Genomic DNA, 21,452 nt, shown 5'->3' with positions numbered 1-21,452 from the left:
GGGCCTGGGCGGGCGAGATGGCGCTCCGCGACCACCCAGCCGAAGCGAAGCCCGGGACGCTGGGGTGGGGCGGCGGCTCCACGTTCAGACTTCCTCCTGGAAGCCGCCCTCCCAGAGCCGCTCTAGGAGGCTGCTGCCAGAAGAAGAAGAAAAAGCACGTGGCAAGCTCGACCCTGGCCCAAGCCAGCCTCTGCCTTACTCCCGAGGAAAGGGCACCGGGTCGCCTTGCCTCTCTCCTCAAACAGGCCGCGATGTCCAGGCAGGCGGGCAAGTGGGACTCCCTCTCCCTTCCCCCAGGAAAGCTAGGGACTTGTGGACTCCTCGCAAGGCAAACTCTCCCGCTTCCCGATCCTGTGCACGTGGATCAACGGGACTTGCATCTGAGACAGCGTTGCACCGGGAGGCACCATTGCGGCCCGATCCGCCTATGCCTCCTTACTCGGAAGCCTTATTCTGAGTAAACGTGCGGAGCGGAGCGGGACGCCAGGCTGCATAGCGGGTTGCATTCGCATGGAGGTCCTGGTGAATTCCAGACGGCTCAGTCCCAAATCGAAGTGAGCCAGTCCCAGCTCTCCGTTCGGCGCACACGTTTGGACTTCCGCGCAATTTGGGGTGTGTGTGCGTGCAAGCAGCTCACCTTGCTTAGGGCGCAAAACAGTCTGGCACCGGCCCTGTGTGAACTCATTTTTCAAGTGAGCAGCAGCAGCAGGGGCCCCTTGAAGACTTTCCTTTTTGTGGGAACTCCCCAAGCCCCTTATTTGTGTGCTGTACAAGGGCAGAAGCCTGATTTGTTGCCGTACAAAGCGAGAAGCCATAATAAGATAGACTCTAACGATGTGCAAAGTGACTTTCCCTTTACCACAAACCACTCTCACGTTGCCAGGCCAGCTGAACCTGTCATTCACTTAAATGAATAGAACTTAATTTACGTTCTGTAAATTAAGTTTTTTCTCCCCCCTCCCCTGCTGCTATGTGGGATTGAGTCCAGAGGAGACTTTTTATGCTGTGGCTGAGTTCGGACGACACGCTAATCAACTCAACCTGTGTCTTAACTCCCAGGTCAAATTCCAAATCCGCGGGGCGGGGGGGGGGGCATCGCTCCGCCCACATTAGCCCCGCCTCCCCCCACATTAGCCCCGCCCTTTCTCCATCCAGGCCGGTGAGGTCAACGGCTCGCCCGAGCTGCCACGTTTCCCTGCTGACGTTGCCCGGCCGGCTGAACCTGTCAGCCAATCCGTTACGTGAATATCAAAATTGAGTCAACCGGGAAACAGGAAAGAAAAGCCCCTGACTGCGCACGCGTGAAACCACGGGGCAGAGGTTGCCGGGAAACGGAGTTTTTTTGCCCACTCAGCTTCGCGGCGGTCCATAGGCTGCCGCGGCATCTAAGAACTCGGTTTCCCAGCATCCCTTGCGAAGGTTCCCACCATCTCCCGACCATCATGTAAGACCCGGCCTTCTCCTGGAGGCGTCTCTGTTTCCTGGTTTGGGGGCTGGCAGCCATTTTGGGTTCTAGGTGCCAGAGCGGAGGCTGTCGCCGTAGCCGCCGCCGCCGCCGCCGCCGCCTGAGAGGGGAGGAATTAAGCCCGGTGGAAAGGGAGACGCTGTCGGCTTCTCCTACTGCTTGGTTGGATAAGGGAGCCCGACCCCCAAGGAGCTGCCGCCGGTGGGTCTGACCGCCGCCTGCTCCGCGGAGCGAGCTCGTTCTCTACAGGCCGCGGGGCCCCCGTTGACATGTCCAGCATGAATCCCGAATAGTGAGTAATGTGGCGGGGAAGGGCGACGGAGCGCACCTCATCTGTGGGAGGGTGGAGGGGAGAGAATGGCGGCGGGAGAGGCAAGGACGCGATGGGGCTGCGGGGGCGAGGAGAGGGGAGGAGGAAGGTGACGACGATGGCGTGTGGGGTGAAGGGTTTGGGGGCCAGGGGTTGGTCCCACCAGTGACTCTGGGAGAGGCCTTGATGATGGTGGTGGTGGTGGTGGTGGTGGGAGAAGTGGTGTGGCTAGATAGGAGTAGACCACGAGCCTGGTTGGGGGTTGGTCTTAATGGGGGGTGGGGGTGGAGGGGGAGAGAGAAGGGGAAGGGGCTCCTGGAGAAGGGGCAGAGCCGAGACTGAAATGTGATGGAGTTGGAAGAAGTGGTTACGAGGATTAAGTTCGGTGAGGGGGTAGAGGGGTTTTACAAAGGGGCACAAATCAGCAAGAAGTGATGGGGTGGTGGTGGTACAGGTGGTGTCTTGTGGATGTGTACCTTTTGAAAGGTAGGGTTTTGCCTGAACCTGTGTGTGTGTATGTGTGTGTGTGAGAGAGAAGAGAGTTCTTCGTTCCTGGAATTAGTGATGTACAGCTCAAACTTTTGAGCTAAGCAAGGTGTTTGAGTATTCCTGGTTCAACCTTATAGTAAGTGGGTACAGAATTCAAAATGCGTTTGAGGGGTACTTTTACAAATAGAAGAAAGCTGCATCATTATGCAGGAATTGCATTGGGGGGGCCAATATTCCATCTTTTCTCTAAGCAGGTTAGGGCAATTTACATGATTCCCTCCTTTTAATCTTCACAACTCTCCTTTCAGTTAGGTTAGGCTGAAAGATGGTGAATGGCTCATTGTCACCCCTGGCCCTCAATTATAACTTTATTTTTATTTAATCTTTTCTGTTCACCGTCTCTTTCAGTTTTCTATATCATATACATGCAGACTCTGTGCAACTACAGGTCTTTCTGGACATTATCTGTTAACAACTCTTCCATTTTCTTTGCACTCCATAGCATCCTTTCCCCCCCTCTTTCCAGTGTATGTTATCTCTCTACCATAAGTCTGCACCCCCACCTCTTGGTTAGCTACTTACATCTATTAGGCCCCTCTGTTTTGTCCCCCCCTACAAGTTTCTCTGCTTCCATCCATCTTTTTTCATCCCGTTTCTCCCTCAGTATCTATTCCTGGCTCATTTGTTTTCCCTACCCACCTTATTTCTAGTTATTGTTTGGCACTTTCCACATACAGGGGTTTCCCTATTTGAGCAATTCATACTAGTGAAGGAATCTGCAATGCTTGACTGGCTGTAAAATGTTGGAAAAACTAGTGTCAACTTTACTGTGTGCTTCTGAATTCAGAAAGAGGTGGGACTGTAATAAAAAAAGACTTCCAGTTTTGGTGGGCTTAAGTTATTCTTACGAAGGTGTGGGACAAGCTTGCAAAGAATGGATATTTGAACTTCCCACAGGGAGCCACTATTGGTCCGTAGGCCATATGTTGTCCAGGCCCGCCTTAAAGGCAGCAACTGAAAAAGAGAGGTCAATATTATCACAGCATAGAAGGGGGAATGGCACTGAGGCCTTAACTAGACCTAAGGTTTATCCCGGGATCGTCCCGGGGTCATCCCCGTTCATGTAAATGACACACAGAGGATCCCGGGAGCAGGCAGGGACGATCCCGGGATAAACCTTAGGTCTAGCTAAGGCCTGAGAAAGTGGCTACCTAGTGAATTCATTACTAAGGCAAAACTTAAAGTAGGGACTACCTTCTTGAAAGCTTGCAATGTTAGCCAGATACCTTACACTGCTATAGTACTCATGGGGAGCTGGCTGTCTTCAAAATGTACTGAGAAACTTAAACCTGAAGACGAATGAAAAGAGAAATGAAGGAAGTCTCTAGTGATCTCCTGTGGGAGTTTGGGTTACAAACAGCAGTTGTTACAGATGGGGAATGAGAAGATTTTATGACACGTCATGAAAAGTTAATGATATTTTGTCCTTTGCTCTGAGAAGCAATTGGCCTTCCTTACAAAGTTTGTTTCACCCTTGGGGCTTCTGATGCAGAACACATGAGCTTATTTCCCAATTAATCCTGCTGTCATGTATCAAAATTCAGTAAAGCGTATTTAGTTTCCCAAAATATTAAGCTGTAAGGGATAAAGTGAAGCCTGGCCTCATTCTGACAGTTGTTCTAACTCTCACTTTGCAACCCATTGCTATTGACTGCTTAATGTGGATGTCCACCCTTCACTTAACTGAGGGTCATGTGTTCACCACATGATTCTTACAAAACGCTTTCTGGGCTTACGTTGATTTTGCAATGTTGCTGCATTGCAGAGAAACACTTCTAAGAAGTGAAAACTGAAACTGTAGAGGCAATAGCCAAGAATGAAGAATGTTGATCTTTAGCTGTTAAAAAGGTTTTTTTAACTGATAAGTAACTCTTTTGCCTCTTGCACCCTTTGAATTCTTTCCCTTAAGAACAGTGCTGTCTGCTATAGGCGAACTTGTTCCGCTGTCTCCTGGCAACAGGAACAGCAGTGAAGCTCTAGGACAATAAATCTAATTTTATCATGTGTTTTCTTTTTTATGGGTGGGCACTAGGATCTTAAGAGTAAGTTTGTATGTGTTTTTACTAGCATCCTAAAACAGTAAATGTAATGAAATTGTCTGGTGTTGTAGCTACATTTCACGTTAACATCATGTTTTTGTTAAAACTGTAGTTTGTTTTGATATGCAGGGGGAAATTCTGGAAACATCCTGGATATTCTAAACTGAAATATTGAGCAGGAGTTTTGAGATGACTTTCCTTAATAGTGTACTGATGTTTGGTAGAGGAGTGGATAATTTGACAGAAATCTCTCTTGGGGCTTTTAACTATAATTTTTTCCTCAAATTACATTGACTCCGTGGGATACTGACTTATTTTGGAGAACATTAGGTGGAATGATAACATCTAATTTTGACTCATTGTGCAGCTTCAAAGACAATTTGGGAGATACAATGGCATCAAGGTCCAGTTTGCTGTGGTGGGCAACTTCTGGCACTCCAAATGTTTTGGCCTACAACTTCCATTATCCCTCGCCATTGGCTATGTTTGCTAGGGTTGATGGGAGTAGTAAGCCAAAACAGCTGGAGAGCCACTATCATACTATTTGCTGTAGTATGAGGAATTAATTTGGGAAAGATAATTGAATAATAGCATGATCAAAAAGATACGAGGGCTGATTACTAGTGAGGGCAGTACACCTACATTTGGGTCTATGGTCCTTAATAACTGTTGTCCAGTGTCTAATGTTCTATTCTTGAACAAGATGCCTGAGAGAGTAGTCTCTTCCCAACTCCAGGCAGTCTTGGACGAGATGGATTATTTAGATCTGTTCCAATCTAGTTTCTGGCCTGTTTTTTGGGATTAAAGCAACCTTGGTCACCCTAATGCAAGGGTAGGCAAAGCTTTCAGGCCAGCAGGCACATATGGGGGGGGGGGGGGCTAAAGGCACTACAGGTGCATATTACTTTTTTTTGGAGTTGTGGGTGCATTTTTTATATATTTTTCAGTGGCCCCTTCTGAGTTTCCTCTTTCCTTGCTCTTCTGCCCCTTTCCTTCTCTGGTCACCTCTCCTTTCTTATTCTAATTTCTCCCCACCCCCAATGCTTCTGCTCTCACTACCTCACTTCCTGTCCCCATTGTCTCACCTCCGGCACCCCTACTGCCACTTCTGTCTCCTGCCTTACTCACCTCACCCATGAGGACGCAGGAAGTTGGCAAACCGGGCGGTAAATCTCCTGTTTTGCCAGCTTCCTAGCTGCTGAGCATGGTGGGAGGCAAAAGCAGTGGTGGGAGTGAGTGTGGGAACAATGGGAATCTGGTGGTGAATGCCTTATGCTGGGGATTGGACAGTGGGATTGAAACCCTGGCAGCATTTGACACCATCACTCACAGTATCCTTCTGGATTGTCTACCCAGAGTAGTACTGGTGGGTATAGTGCTTCAGTGGCTGTGGTGCTTTCTGTAGGGACAGACCAAGAAGGTGGTGCTGGGGGACAACTGTTCTGCCATATGGCCACTGGCTTTTGGGGTGCCTCAGGGTTCCGTCTTGGTCTGCATACTTTCTAATGTCTACATGAAACTGCTGGGAGAAATCATCCAGAGGTTTTGGTTGAAGTGTCATCTCCTCATCCCATGGACAAGTGTTTGGAGACAGTTTTAGGATGGATGACAATGAACAAGTTGAAATTTAATCCTGATAAGATGGAGGTACTTTAGGAGGGGAAACCTGATCTAGAGGGAGATGTCCATCCAGTTCTGGGTGGAGTTACCTCCCCTCCGAAAGACCAAGGCCAATATCCAATAGCATCACCACTTACGCAATTGGTGTAACTCTACCGTAAGCAACCTCTAGTAATTTTGTAAACCGCCCAGAGAGCTTCAGCTATTGGGCAGTATAGAAATGCAATAAATAAATAAATAAATAAATAAATAATAGTATAACGCTAATAACATAAGCTGGCATGACGAATTTTCTGGGGAAACTGGTTGCACCAGCTTACACTGTTGTGTTCAAAGTTGCTTATGCAAACACCATGTCAATTGCGTAAGCGCAGTAGCCCCTTTGGATACTGCCGTATGTTCATAACTTGTGGCCCTGTTGAGGGAAGCACAAGTGGCATTGATGGCTAGTAGTTCCTTTTTATCGGCTTCAGCTGATTTGTGAGCAGCAACCCTATCAGAAGAAAGTGGACCTTACCATAGTTACACATGTCCTGGTTCCATTCTGGCTAAGCTACTGTAATATGCTTTATGTGAGGCTTTCTTTTAAAGATGTTTTGGAAGCTTCAACCAGCATGCAACACAGCTGCCTGGTTGCTTGTGGGACACCAAGGAACTGGAGCATAGAACACCTACTCTGAAACATTTACATTAGCTGCCATTTTGTTCCAGAGCCAATTCAAAGTACTGGGGATTAACTTGAATGACCTAAATAGTTTTGGGCCAGGTTATTTGATGGACCACCTGCACCTGTATAAACCTGCCCAAGCATTAAGGCCAGCCACAGATGCCTTGCTCACAGGCCTGCCGTCAAGATTAATTAATTAGGGCTTTTTCAGAGGTGGCTCCATGTCTGTGGAACTCCTTCCCAAGGATGTGCATTTGGTTCCTTCCATATTGGTTTTAAATGGGTATCACATTCCTTTCTATTTTAATCTGCTTTTAGTTAAAATGGCTGGGTTGAATTTTTAATTGTTGTTTTATATATTAAATTGTTGACTGTTATGGTTGGACTGGATTTTGGTGTGTGTTATGCTGCAGTTTTAGTTCAGAATTTTACGTGTTTTCTGTGTTAATTTTTTTATATTTATTGTGAGCGATACAAGGCTTTTCTTAAAGGCATCCTAAATACACTTAAGATAAATAAAATAAATGCTAAAGATAGCAAATGACCAAGGCCACAATCCTCCCCCCACTTCAGAATTTTCAAATCTTATTAATAAACTGCGAGAAATTTAAGCAGGTGCTTAATGCTTCACTTATTACTGGAATGTAAAAGTACTTAACTTTGAGCTCCAGCCATTAATAGGCTGAAGTTATAATGTGCACTTGAAGCAGTATTTCACTGATTTATTATGGGATATTAGAGTGGTGCTAGAACTACTGATCATGAAAATTTTGGAAACTCATTTGTTTTGCATTAGAGGGCAAGCAAAAGCTAAAAGGCTGAGAACGCACTAAAATGCTGTTCTTAATGACCCCACATTAATAATTTGCATAAAGTGTATTACAATTTTGAAATACCAAACAGGGAGGTCAGCAATTAATTTTATTTATTTATATTTATTTATTTAATATCTACCAGCAAGCAACTTCAGTTGCTGAAAATGTCTGTCTCAATCTGGTATCTCCTAATATTGCTACATCTCATGTGAGCTAGCATATTAATCCATGTATGCAGTCACTATAATTAGAGTAGTGTTAATGTCTGAGATTTAATAAGCTATTTTATGCATACCCAAAGGCTTGTGGGAGTCAGTGATATTTTATTTTTATGTTTTACTTTTGTGAACTACTAGGCACCCCTGTGCTACATCACAGTCTCCCTAAAGTGCTTTTAGTTTCTCAACTGGCTTGCTGTGTAGAATGAGAAGCTGTTGTGCAAGAGATACAAGGGTCAAAAGTCCGTTAGGGCGTGTAAAACTAATTGTACCGTTCTTTGGCTCCTCACCCTTATGGTAGGGAATTCTTAATGTGATAAAATAGTGTCTTTGAACTGAAAGTACTTTGCATGTATTTTTATAATAGCATCTTTAATGTGCATGACATGTTAGAATGAATTAACTGTGCCCCCAAGGCAGTTTTGCAATCTAACATTTGACATAATGGAGGCAACAGAGGGAAAAGGGGGAGGAGGATGAACATGGAGGTAAACATGGGAAGACAAACAAACAAACATGCAACGTAATCGTATGCAATGTAATCCTTACTTGGAAGTAAGCCCCCCTGTATTCAGTGATGATTGCTCCAGAAAAATGTGCATTCTTAAGTTTAATTTTTAATATTGTTGGTAGAAGAGACCTGAATTACATTAGTTGCATACTGATCTGTCTGCTGCCCATGTTGAAGTTCTTTCAGCCTGCCTTGGAGATTTTTAATTATCAAACACCATCAAGTATCAGATCCCTTCTATCTGAAGAAATGTATCTGCAGCATCAAATATGCTTACATGTTAACAGAACCATATATATGCCACCCTAAGCTCCTTCGAGGTAGGGTGAGATATAAATTTAGTAATAAATGAGACAGGATTGTTTTAGTTCAAAATATTTTGAATGTGGTTTAAGCGAAATTATTGTTATAACAGTTTATTGGCCAATAACATTGTTAAATGATATTTTAAGCAACAAAATTCAAACAAGGAGCTTCTTGCTTACCCCAATCCTGTGCATGTTTCCCTTATTCAGTGCATATGTAGCTTCACTAAGTCTGTTGCTTTCTGTGTGAAAGTGTGGACAAGTCCCTCTTAGATTGTTGAACTTGAACGTTTCAGGTTTTATATAGACTTACAATATAAGTTGTCATGCATTCGAGTTCTTGCAACTGCTTTAGAGGCCCATCAATATAATGACCAAGGAATTTCTGTGGCCAAGCAGGAGCAAGCATGTTGCCTTCTATGCATCCGTTTTCTATCAACAACCCAGGATCACCATGTTCTTAGCTTGTTATCGTTATGTCTGAACCCAGGAACTCTGGGTTATTTAGGGGTTAAACAACCCACAGTTAACCCAGTGAGAAACTATGAACCCCTAAATACCCCAGAGTTTCCCGCTTCAGATATCATGCGAACAATCTAGGAACAGGGCGGAAGTGAAGAACATGTGGGCGACAGTATGGATGCTCACTCCTGCTCGGCCATGGCAATTCCTGGGTTAAACAACCAAGGGATTGCTGTTGGTGCAAACTGAATCAACATTTTAGGTGTTTCTAAAGATCCTTCTTTATGTTATATTCTAAACAAAACCTAATTACAGCCACAATAGTAATTAGCATACAGACAGTCAAGATACTGAGATTAAGTAAAGCTAGCCAGGCTGCAGCCTAAAGTGCTAGACAACAAAACTGTTCTAGGAAAGCCTTGGCACCCTAGTAGGTGTTTGCATTTGGCTCAAAGCTTTAGGGTAAATAATTCCTGAAATTATATCGTCATAGAAGCTGTTAAAGTGGACCAGGGTGGATAAAAATCAATGTTCTTTTTTTTTTTTTTTTAAAAAAAAGATTTTTTAAAACAAAATTAAAAATAGGATTTTTTAAAATTAAAATTGGAATTTTTTTATTTAAATAGGATTTTTTTTAATAAAATGCTTTTTGAGGAAAAATCTATCTAAAGATAGTTTTCTATTTAAGATACATTATAGTCCAAAGGTTATTCATCATGAAATAAGGATTAGTTTTTAATGATGTAGCATGAAGCTGTATATTCATGCAATGTTTAATTTTTTGGGTAAATGAATTCTATTCATCCATTCACAATGTCATGCTCTTCCAGAGGTTTCTGTAAGATTATTGGGCAATTTTTCTATCTAGAAGATATTATCACAGATGCTTGGTTTTACAGTTCTCAAAACTGAATTTGCGTCTGCAGAGATCACAATCCCATTGTTCCTTTGCAAATCTATGTACACAGAATCAACTCCTTACCGCTTAAGTGCTAAGTTTCAAAAATTCAATGAATAGAGTGCACTTTTTTGGGGGGGGGGAGTCACATGATTAAATCGAGTCTTTCTGAGTAGTGATTTAAATCATGATTTAAATCCACCCTGATGTGGACAGATATCTCTACTATTTAAAAGTTGCAGTGGCAACTATTTTGTGTTTAGATGCCCATGATGTATTGGCAGAATCCAATGTTGCATGAGTGGACTTCTCCTCAACCCCTGCAGCCCTGCCCCAGAAAATCTGCTGTGGAGAGTCACCAGTCCTCCAGAGCAGATTTTGGGTGTGGTTTCAGGCGGGGGATGAAATCCTCCCTCCTCAAGTTCTGACAGAAGCAGTTCTGTCAATGGAACAACTTCATTGGATTTCATTCCATATATTTCAGTGAATATGATATGCTAAAATGTTTTAAGTCCAGTATATTTCCTATTCCTATGGACCAAACAACAAAGAGGACATAGAATATAAACGGGATCTTTTATTGGTTCCGCGTTCTACCTCCTCTTCTTGAACTTTAATCCTAAACTAATTGGAAGTAAATCCTATTTGTTTGAATAGAACTTAGTCCAAGTAATGAGTTTAGGATTTTGTTGCATATACAAAGCTTTTCCATAATTGCTGTTCATAATTTACTTTCATCTACTCTAGGGGATTTATGGTCACCTGAAACTAGAATTGCTGACGAGGTATACTGGCTTCTTTGTAACACAGTCTATGGCAGGTATTAAAGCATAGGTGTTTGAAAGGCTTGGCGTGGTTGATTTCTCCTATCACAAATTTCCTAAGTGTCCTATTCATAGATACTTGCTATATTTGAAGCATCATCAGACACATGTGCATCTACTTCATTTATCTTTACATGACAACTCAGTGATATGTCCTTGGGGATGAATAAGTAGCTAAACATGTGGATAAACAGCAAGATCTGGAACACGCTTCACAATGATACCTCCATTTCCTAAAGGACTAGGAAAAGTCACCCAAATAATGATTGATGATTCACAATTTTAACCTCTATTTTATTTTTTTGGTGGTACATATTGCCTTAAATCTTTTGTCTTTGTGGGTTCAGCAAATGATATAAAGGAGTCTCTCACTTAGTCAGAATATTCCAATATGGTTTTCTTGAGAGCCTATAATTATGAGTAGGATAAAATGCACTGTCTGGTATTTTGGAGACTTAAGATCTTGAAATATATCTCCAGTAACAGGATTGCTTAAAACTTAAAATGGATTATAATAATTAAGTGAATGTGAAATAGGTGTGGGGTGCTAGTATGTATAACCCAAGCTTATAAAATGATGTTACCAATCTTTTACTTGTTGGGGGAAAATATTTATACAAAGAGAAAAGATGCAAAAAATTCAATCCTTACCAAAAATGAGAAAATATCATATAAATGTATTTATTAAAAATTACTAAATACATAGAAAAGTGTGTAAAATTCTTTAAATTTGGTACCAGGTGAACCTCCCCAGGGGGGAGTGTTTTAAAGTGCCCCAATTTATGTCACCTATCTAATCCCAGACAGCAGGGGCAGGCAAAGAAGGGTCTTTGGAGAATGATCTTGATATTAGACTGATTGGATACTAGGGTCCAAGCCCAGATAGGGCTTAATCAGCACTGTACATGTAAATGGGCTGGAAACCAGTGAATTTGTGTACGAAGTGCAAAGTATGTTATGTTTACCCGGTCCCTATCAACAGTCTAGGAATTTTATTCTTGTCCAAGTGACATTTCCAGATTGTCTCCAAAGGAAGCCCCATGTATAGTGCTTTGCAATAGACTAATCTGGATGTTATTAGAACATGGCTAACAGTGGCCAAGCTGTGTTTATGTCAGAGGGATTGCAGCTGCCATACCAGTCTTAGCTAGGAGGAGGTGCTTCATGTCACAGATGCTACTTGAACAGTAAGAGACAAGATCAATGTAAGAACATCCTCAAGCTGCTGATTTGTCCGTTTAAGGGGAGTGCAGCCGTGTCCAGAATAACCTTGTAACACCACATCTGAGGTCAGATGAGCTGTCTACCAACTGTTCCATCTTGTCTGAATTGTGTCTTTTTTCTTTCTTTTTTTGGCTATCCATCCAGTCCATTGCAGGTCTTAAACACTAATTCATTACATCCACCATTAAAGACACCTTGTTTCAAATCTTTGGATGTCCTCAATCAGGTCATAAGAGCCAAAATGGAGCCTTGCAGAACAGGGTAGCACAAGCGCTATTGAGGGGAGCAATAGTTCCCCAAGAACATCACCACCCATTCATAATTTGTCCAGATGGACAGTTAGGTGAAAACCCAAGGATCTGTAACAGTTATCAGAACATTCACAAATCTGCAATTCCCAGGAAGCTATAGAATTTAGGTTTAAACTTGTACTTCATTTATAAGAATCACTTGTATAGATCCTGGCATACTCTGACAGGGTGAAATTTCTCAATTTGTTATTTTTATTTAATAAAAAATAGAATAAAATGACATGTCTGATATAAATTAACAGTTTCAATATAATGAATCATACTATAGTTTTAATTATGGTTTTCTCTTTGCAGTGACTATTTATTCAAGCTGCTTCTGATTGGAGACTCTGGGGTCGGAAAATCTTGCCTTTTGCTTAGATTTGCAGTAAGTTGTCATTTATTTTCAATTTTCTGTTAGTCACTAACCTTATTAAAAACTGATATGCAGGTACTCTGGGTTCCCTCATGTTTTTTTCTGCTAACTATTCATAATCAAAGGAAAAGAACCGTACATCACAATTTACAGTCGCAAGAAAAGGAGTGCTACTCTTGTGGGCACACTAATAAGACATTCAGTTTGTCTTTACAAAGCTAACAACATACTACTTGGCACATGTTTTTCTAGCAAGCAAAACTGATGCCTTGTTCTTAATGTATGTAAATGTATAAAAGCTGATGCAATGCTGAACTCTGCTTGGTATATAGTTGTGTGGAGACAGTTTGCTTGATCAGTGGAGTTGGCAGCTGTCAAGTGGAAAGACCTCACTTGATAAGTTTTCCTACTTTGGTGGCTTGAATCAATAGCTATAAAAACATGCTTCTGTGTGATGTTTGCAGTTACCACATGATAAATGTAGGTCATGGAGAGAGATGATCCTGTGATTTGTAAAACTTGTAGAATACTGAATGTAGTCATTCTGGACTCTTACAGCCTGCTCCCATTTAGAATTAATTTGATAGTGCCTTGCATGTAGGTGCACAGGTCTGACTTTGAGTAAGTGTGCTAAGGATTGCATTTGCGGACAATGCATAAATCTGCCCACAGCATGGAAGTGCTCAAACTACATTTAGCCCATAAGTAGGGGGAGCATTGTGGCTGGTATCTTACTTATTTTGTCCTCCACTGAATTTGGCAGTGGACAATGGCGGAGAATAAATAGGCGGAATCCAGGAAACTCTCTTGGTCATGCCCTGTGATTTATTTATTGATTTACTTTGAATAGCAGACCAGCATGCCATATGACATTTAGTGGCATAGGATAGGGCTTTTATGCCAGTCAACTGAACAGGTCTAGTATTTTATTGACGCTGTTCTTAGCTGTCTAAATTGTTTTACATTTTGTGTATTTAAGTTTTTATGCTGTATTTTATATTTATTATTTTATGAATTCTTGTAAACTGCCTGGAGAGCTTCATTTATTGGGTGGTATAGAATAATAATAATTAATAATATCACCATCCAGAAAGCAGTCATAATTAAAACATGCTCAATTGTCAGGAAATTCCTGAATCTGTAAAAGACAGCATGACTTGGCAATGCCCGTCATGACTGTCTAGAAAAACCACCATGAGCGAGAAAGAGACAACAACAATACAATAATAAATCACTGTGCAATGACACAACTGGGCAAACTCAGGAGTGGGACTTTGCACTAAATGTGTGTTTTATGACAGTTCTGCCCACTTTGAAGCCCTGCCAGTTTGGTGTCATACCATGGCATCACTATTTGCATATACATGAGCTTAGAGTACAGGCTGGCACAGTGATTTCAGCTGTCTCTCTTGCAGGGTGCTTGCTTTCCTCGGCTTAGGTTGTCCCTTTTTACATTGATGCTATAAGACGCAGTGTTGCTGATTCTAAAGGTTGTGTTCTTTTCCTAGGATGATACCTACACAGAAAGCTATATCAGCACAATTGGTGTGGACTTTAAAATCAGAACTATAGAGTTAGATGGAAAAACAATCAAGCTTCAGATAGTAAGTATTACCTGCCTTGATGAATCTTGCCTAGTCCTAACGTGAAACTTAAATAAATGGGAGTGCTGTAAGTCTGTTAAGTATTAGATACAGGAACTGTGTAAATGGCCCAAGTGCTTCACTTCTGTTAACCAGATGGTTGTCGGGAATGGCATATTTAATTAAAACACAATCTGGTGTTTTGAAATCAAGGACTTTGACTAAAAATTAGTTCCCATTGGTATATAATTAAGGAGTTAGCTTTCAGACTGGAAACTCACATTCCTTCTGGCCATGGAATTTGATGCAGTGGTAAGGTGGGTGGCATAGAAAAATGGTTGGAAACCTCAAGCCCACTTATTTCTAGGGAAGAGTTTTTATTTCAATTGACTGCTATTCCAGTTGAAGCAAATCTTATCCTCTAATTAAACAAAGCAATATGCCAAAATTGAACACTTGGCAAATTACCAGTCTGAGAAATCTGGTACATTTTAATATACTAAATGCAGTCAGATATCTCTAATGGTAGAATCAACAGGCCTTTACAATACTGAGTGCAATAAATATCACTCTTGAGGTGGCACTAAGGAGCAGCAAACTAAGGGAAAAAATCTAGTAAGGTGTAGACTTTATATCCTCAAAGTTGAACTATAGTAGAACAAAAAAAATTGGAAGTGAGCCTTCATTATGCCTGGAATGTGGTTATGGATCTACTACTTGTGTAAGAAGCTACTGTATTTCGTAACCCTATAAAAACTAATTAGCATGTGGCATCTTATACACTTGCCTGTAATGGCCCACTGAATGGTTGTCCTATATCAGTGATTTTTATTGTGTTGCAACTTGCCCCCAAACTTCTAGCTTTTGATGCAAGTCCCTTTATGGCACAAGCTGCAGGGTTTCATGGCGTTCCTGGACAGAAGCGAACGTCTCGTAGGCTGAACCACCAAGAGATTTTCGGTATAGAAATTCAAAAAATAAAATAAAATACTAAATAGACCTGGCTTTGGAATAGACAGGTCTGCATTACTGAGAGTTCCACTGCTTGGTAAGAGGAAAAGCTGGATTTTGGAGGGGGAGGGGATACAAGATGCCTATGTACTTCGGTGCCCAATAATGGCTTCAACTCATACTTTAGTCTTCTAGCAAATTCTCGTCCATCGCTGCTACAGGTTTGGGTTCAGAATTGACCCTTTGGGAAAGGAAAGCCTCCTTCCATTGGTAGAGGGATTCAGCAGAGCCTCTGTGCTCTGATGATGGTGGCCTCTCGCTGGGACCTCCTGATGACCCTTAAAGGGGCCTATATAATCCTGAGCCTTTCATTGATACGTCTGCTTTAATATATGGCAGTATTTTACAACTGACTCTCTAGAGTAAGGATTCTACCTTGTAGTCCATGGCACTTCATGGAATACCTTATTTTAGCAAGTTCTAATATTACAGAACTCTTTTAATCTGCCCTGCATTATCAAGATGGAATAAATAGATGCAATCTTTTAAGTTGTCTTCTAAGCTGTCCTGTTTTTTGTAGTGGGATACAGCAGGGCAAGAGCGATTTCGAACGATCACTTCTAGTTACTACAGAGGAGCGCATGGCATCATAGTTGTGTACGATGTTACGGATCAGGTAAGCAATTGTGTGGTTGGCATTTCAGGAAATAGTATCTCTCTAAAAGCTTACTTCTGACTTATGAGCACACAGTGAGGAAATGTAAATTTGTATATACAGGCCTTGTATGCATGTGATGACAACCCATTGATATAAAAACTTTTGTAGGTTGTGCAACATGGCGTGCAAACCCAGACTGCCGAGTTATTTGGTGGCTAAACAACCCAGCCGTGAACCCAACAACAAACTATGGGTTAACCACTTGATTGTTTAGCCCCTAAACAATCCAGTGGTCTGGATTCGCACGTCGTGCTCCACAACCTACGAAGGAACTGACTGGTTTGTACAATGAAAGGAGAAGTGCCTACAGCATGCCTTCTCATGCATGACAGCCCATTAGTTTTAAAATCAATGGGTTGTCTTTACCACAGCCTCCTGCTCTTATTCTCCTGGCATAACCAGTAAGCTGCAAAATGACTAGTAAGCTGTTTGTGTGTTTTTTAAGGTTGCTTGCTAGCATGCCTGCCTGCCTGCCAAGCACTTAAATTGTTTTAAACATTACATTACTCTTATGGATCTGGAACCAAGTGCTGGAACTAGAAGATGTGTCTAAAACAGCAATCTAATCTCCCAGTTAGAAAGATAATGCTTGTGTTGCATTAAACTGACTTGTAATTTTTCAAGACCTCTTGGCAGTCCCTGATAGAAAATGAACGCACTGTAGTGATCCACTGAAGGCAAGAGTTAACACATTCTTCTTCTTTTATATTCTAGGAGTCTTTCAATAACGTAAAACAGTGGCTGCAAGAAATAGATCGTTATGCCAGTGAAAATGTGAACAAGTTGTTGGTAGGGAACAAGTGTGACCTGACCACAAAGAAAGTAGTAGACTATACAACAGCGAAGGTACGTCAACAGACTTAACAGGTTTAAAAATTAAAAAAGCTGTAATAGTTTATTCAAGATATATAAAGTGTGCCTAATCAAAGGGATGGTGGTGATTGCTCATGTACAGTGGTTAAACATAACTAACTGTGATATATTTTCCCTGCAGGAATTTGCAGATTCCCTTGGGATTCCATTTTTGGAAACTAGCGCGAAGAACGCGACAAATGTAGAACAGTCTTTCATGACCATGGCTGCTGAGATCAAAAAACGAATGGGTCCTGGAGCTACAGCAGGTGGTGCAGAGAAATCCAATGTTAAAATTCAGAGCACTCCAGTCAAGCAGTCTAGTGGAGGTTGCTGCTAAAACTCTCCTCCCTTCTCAACAATGAATCTGAAATCTGAACCCAACTGAAAAAAATTGCCTGAATTGTACTGTATGTAGCTGCACTACAACAGATTCTTATCGTCTCCACAAAGGTCAGAGATTGTAAATGGTCAATACTGACTTTTTTATTACCCCCCCCCCCCCCGCGACTCAATAAAGCTAACTTCATTTTCAGAAATGTGTTAAACCTTTTGTGTGCTGGTTTATAAATGCGTGTAATCCTCGTTGCTTTTCCTTATACCAGATTGTTTCCTGTGGTTGGCTAAACTTCGGATATTTTTTTGTTCCGATCATATTGGCACGTTTAGATGTCAGGTTTAGTCTTCTGAAGATGAAGTTTAGCCATTTTTGTATCCAACAACACTACTGTGTCTATCACTTTTCCATGCATAAAGTTCAGTAATATGTTATATGTAAGATCTAATTTGCTAGTTCCTTGTAGAGATCTAAATGGAAAGATTACACTCTGGCCAGGATCCAAAGAACTGCTCAAACTAGTTCTGTGCACCTGTAGCAGGTTTGGACTTTTCTCGATCAGCACTTCCCCCTAGCAAATCTCTTAAAACGGAGGGGCATTTCTTAAGGGCAGGGGAGATGCCATTCAAAATGAAGTTGCAATCCTGTAATAGCGCTTTGGATCCCAGATGTTGATTTTTCCCCTCATACTCTGCATATAATTTGTGGCTGCAGAATATTGTAATTGGTTGCACAATATGTAACAAACCGAAGAAATGTTTAATAAATATTGTACTTATTGGAAGTAATATCAAACTGTATGGTGATAAGTATTGTCTTAATTCTTATATGGCTAAGGGGAAAGGCTTGCATTGTGCCCCAAATGAACCTTTTTATGTGCAGTAATGGCACTTTAAAACCTTTACCTAGACCATACCCTACCAGCCCAGCAAATAACTAGCAAGTATGGTCTAAATGACTAAGTTCTCATGGTGTTTCTGGCATGTATGCTGTACTTGGAACACAACTGATAACATTGTTTATAGAATCATAATCACTCTAAATGTACCATATTTCTCTCCCTTCCCCAATCCGAAGTGTGTCTGGATCTGTTTCTAAATGATCTCATTTAGAAATAGCCTGTCTCTTGCTCTGTCATAAGAGGAAAGCAGTATTTTCCTAACATATTAATGACTTCAAACTAACAAGTTGATGTTAACTCTGATGGTATGTTATGTCTTTTCTAAATAATGTTACTTCCATTCTCTCACAATCAAATACTGTTGACTTTAATAAAACTTAGTGCAATTTATTGATTGGCTTTGTTATGCACAAAGGCACAAGGAGGCTGAAGTGGTGGGAAGTGGTAATAACATAACTGAGCAGAATACTAATGTAATGTTGTGCAGGGAGGAGACTTTTTAAATACAAAATGTGAGTTTGAGCAGAAACAGTGGCTTAGCCTTACTGCTACAGTGCCCAGATGTAGAACTTTTGTACAGATAAACTAATCCATTAGTGCCTGATATCTGGGTTTTAAAATTACCAATTTGATGAAAGAATCTCTAAGAGAGATCAGTTTCAAACTGCCATTAAGGCTCTTTTTTGTAATAAAACATTCAGGTGTGTCTGCAAAATAGGCCACTTAGATATGTCAAGAGGCAAGTGTATTAGTAAAACACTAATAGGAAAATTTTGTCACTCTCATGGGAAAAATTTGCATCCACAACTGAAATACCTTAAGTTAAGTCTTCATACTTTTGTCAGAAGATTGAAATTATTGAAAATCTGAATTTGCTCTTGACCTTCACAATAAAGTGTACTTCATAATGACATGTGCTTATTGGATCAATTCATAACATGCTATACATGTACTGTGAGATCAATCAGAACTTGTGTTGAAAAAAGTCAGCTAGAACAGCTAAGACTTTCAGGGAATGTTGGTCATTCTGCAAGTACTGAAGCTCTTGTTCAAGGATATCTAAGGTGAATCCATTGCGTACAACTGTTCCACGGAAGTAATGTGCAGTCTTTTCTAAAGTTCAGAAAACTCATAGAACACAAATGGGCCGATACGTCAAAATTCTACTGTAACGTGAGTGAATCCCTGTCCCCCTTCCTTTGTATGGATTTGTACTTCTATACTAGCTTCTACCTGACCTATAATGACAATTCTTGCTCTAGAGCAGGATTGTTTTGGGGGTTTTAAAATCTGGGAACAGCACTGGGAGAGTAGTTCTGGTTCACAGGCATTTTTTGTCAACTATGCCCTGAAATCTTGTAAGATTTGTTTACATAGGCAATTGCATCCTTTGTCACTATGTGAGATTTCTCAGTCATCTTTCTATAAAAGGCGTTCAAGTCTTTCAAAGTTTAGTCATTACTGTAAAATCTACAGAAAGTAGGAACCGCTGTTTTTGCATCCTTGTTAGAATGTGTACTAGTTTTGATTCTTGGCCATAGCAGAAGCTTAGAACGTCAAACAAGGTGTTTATCTACACTTTGGGACAGTGATTAGTAACGTGGCCCTCGCCAAGACCCCTTGATAATGCCTGCCAGACCTCCTTGCACCTTCCTCATCCCTTGACCGGAATCCCACCCAACCCTCCGTTTCTTCTGCCTATTCCTGCAATCATCTCTGCCCTAATGAAGCATGAGAAGGACAGAGAGAAGCTGCTGGCTGAAGTTGGGGTGGGGGTGGGGGCAAGAAAATGTGCCTGCACCTTTAGAAAAAAGCCACAAGTCTGAAAATGTTGCCTACCACTACTTTAGGGCAATACTGTGCAGGTTAAACCTGCCAGCATAATGGGAGTAACTCAATTATTCTTGAGGTATACTCATAAGCAGCACTAGCAGGCTAGCTTTAATATGCATGATTATAAGTCATAAGTTACTTCGTATTATGTCCCCCTTAAAGTAATTACATGAACTATTCTGGAGCAAAAAGCGAATACACACAGTTCAACACTGGCACTGTAACCATTTACTTGGTTCAAATTGCTACTGAAACATGGTGCTCTTGAGTAAGTCATCTAACCCAGGGGGTAGCAGGCTACATAATTAGAAAGCAACCATAGCCAAGTGCAAAATAATGGAAGGGGGCAGACCTAGACACAAAATGGTGGCGCAGAGGGTGGAGCCCATTGCCCAGTCATACACTGGGATGACCTGCATATGCAAGTACAAATCTACATCTGGCTACAGATCAAGGATTCGAACACAAAATTAAAACAGGCCAGCAGAGCTGCATCAAAAGCAACCAACTGATATATCTTATGGGCAGGGAATATTGAGACTGATGGGATTTTTTAAAAAAAAACAATTATTATGAACCAGCAAGTTGTGCCAGTATTCTTAAAGTATAAAGTTTCTTTTTTATAGCTAGGCAACACTGAGGCTAATATATACAATTTGCTCATGTATCATGCAAATAAATTTGCATAGGACTGCAGACTTTTTATTGTTGCTATTGTTGAACACCAGCTGCTTATGCTGATCTATTGCAGATCACCTGGAGAGATCTACCTGTAAAGCATGATCTAACGCCTTCCTCGCCCTGCTCTAACCTCACAGTAGTTAAGGTAACAGAGTACTTGACTTGCTAGAGAGTCAGTTGGCAAATGGAAAACCTGTTAAAAGAACACCTTACTTTAAATACCTGTCTAGCTTCAAGTTTTTGGTCATGTAATTGTGGCTTTACTTTCATCATACAGATCATTTTGGCACTTAATACTTTGTCCAAAATCCAAGACCGGGGTTTGATGGCAAACTAGTTTATGGTAAAGCAGAAGCTTTTAATCTCCTCCTTGTGCATACAGGGGAAGAGGGAATGTGCAAGCTTGCTCATGCTGTAACACCAAACCATGGTTTTCTGTTACAAGCTCACTCTCTTGTCTTGCCACAACGAAAAGAATATGGAGCCTCTGTTCAGCCAAGATACTTGCCTGAGAAATGTAATGATCCACACCTTTTGGATGTATTTCAAGAATGAAAATTCGTATGTATTTGGTTATAAGAGAGCCTAAGCTGATCAGGACCAATGGCAAAGCTACTGGCCTTATTTAGTGCTACCAGAATGAATATTTGAACTGGATGCTTCCCACACCCTTTCTTCTCATGCTGCAGCAAACCCATGAGAAGCTCAGAAGCACGTGCTCTCTATTTTAAACTTTTTAAACTGCCGTTGATGTCCAAAAAGGTACAAACTATGGCTTGTCCAAACAAGCCAACTTCAAACAGTCCAGGCTTGTCTGGACAAACCACAGTTCCCTGTTGTGTCCTCTCCTCCCTACTGCCATATTGGAGGGGAACGGGGGAGGGCATGAGCCCAAGGCTTGCCTAATCTCATTCCTCTAGTGCTGAGCTATGGAATGAGGCCATTACCTAACCTCATAAGAAGCTGTCAGAAGTACCGAAATCATTTATTTTCAGTGCTTGCACTAATAAATATGGTGTTAAA

The 21,452-nt window shown here is 41.5% G+C and overlaps 2 protein-coding genes across 2 annotated transcripts in view; one reads left to right on the top strand and one right to left on the bottom strand.

Annotated features, from left to right (window-relative positions):
- The window catches only part of ACTR2 (actin related protein 2), a 351,444-nt gene that overhangs the window by 99,586 nt on the left and 230,406 nt on the right, over positions 1–21,452 (bottom strand). The window lies entirely within an intron of this gene.
- RAB1A (RAB1A, member RAS oncogene family) lies at positions 1,554–18,305 on the top strand. The gene is made up of 6 exons (XM_063115991.1): positions 1,554–1,757; positions 12,513–12,585; positions 14,082–14,177; positions 15,688–15,783; positions 16,540–16,671; positions 16,820–18,305. The coding sequence occupies exons 1-6, from the start codon at positions 1,735–1,737 to the stop codon at positions 17,015–17,017; spliced, it is 618 nt and encodes a 205-aa protein (XP_062972061.1). The 5' UTR covers positions 1,554–1,734; the 3' UTR covers positions 17,018–18,305.

The sequence above is a fragment of the Elgaria multicarinata genome, chromosome 2 (assembly GCF_023053635.1).
Source record: "Elgaria multicarinata webbii isolate HBS135686 ecotype San Diego chromosome 2, rElgMul1.1.pri, whole genome shotgun sequence".
In the NCBI taxonomy this organism is placed as follows: Eukaryota; Metazoa; Chordata; class Lepidosauria; order Squamata; family Anguidae; genus Elgaria; species Elgaria multicarinata.
This window is presented reverse-complemented; position numbering and strand designations above follow the sequence as displayed.

Bases quoted from the DNA above. Each gene is read 5' to 3' on its own strand.
- RAB1A (XM_063115991.1), top strand. From the start codon at position 1,735: ATGTCCAGCATGAATCCCGAATA. The intron at 14,178-15,687 runs GTAAGTATTACC...TGTTTTTTGTAG, and splicing joins AAACAATCAAGCTTCAGATA to TGGGATACAGCAGGGCAAGA. The intron at 15,784-16,539 runs GTAAGCAATTGT...TTTATATTCTAG, and splicing joins TGTACGATGTTACGGATCAG to GAGTCTTTCAATAACGTAAA.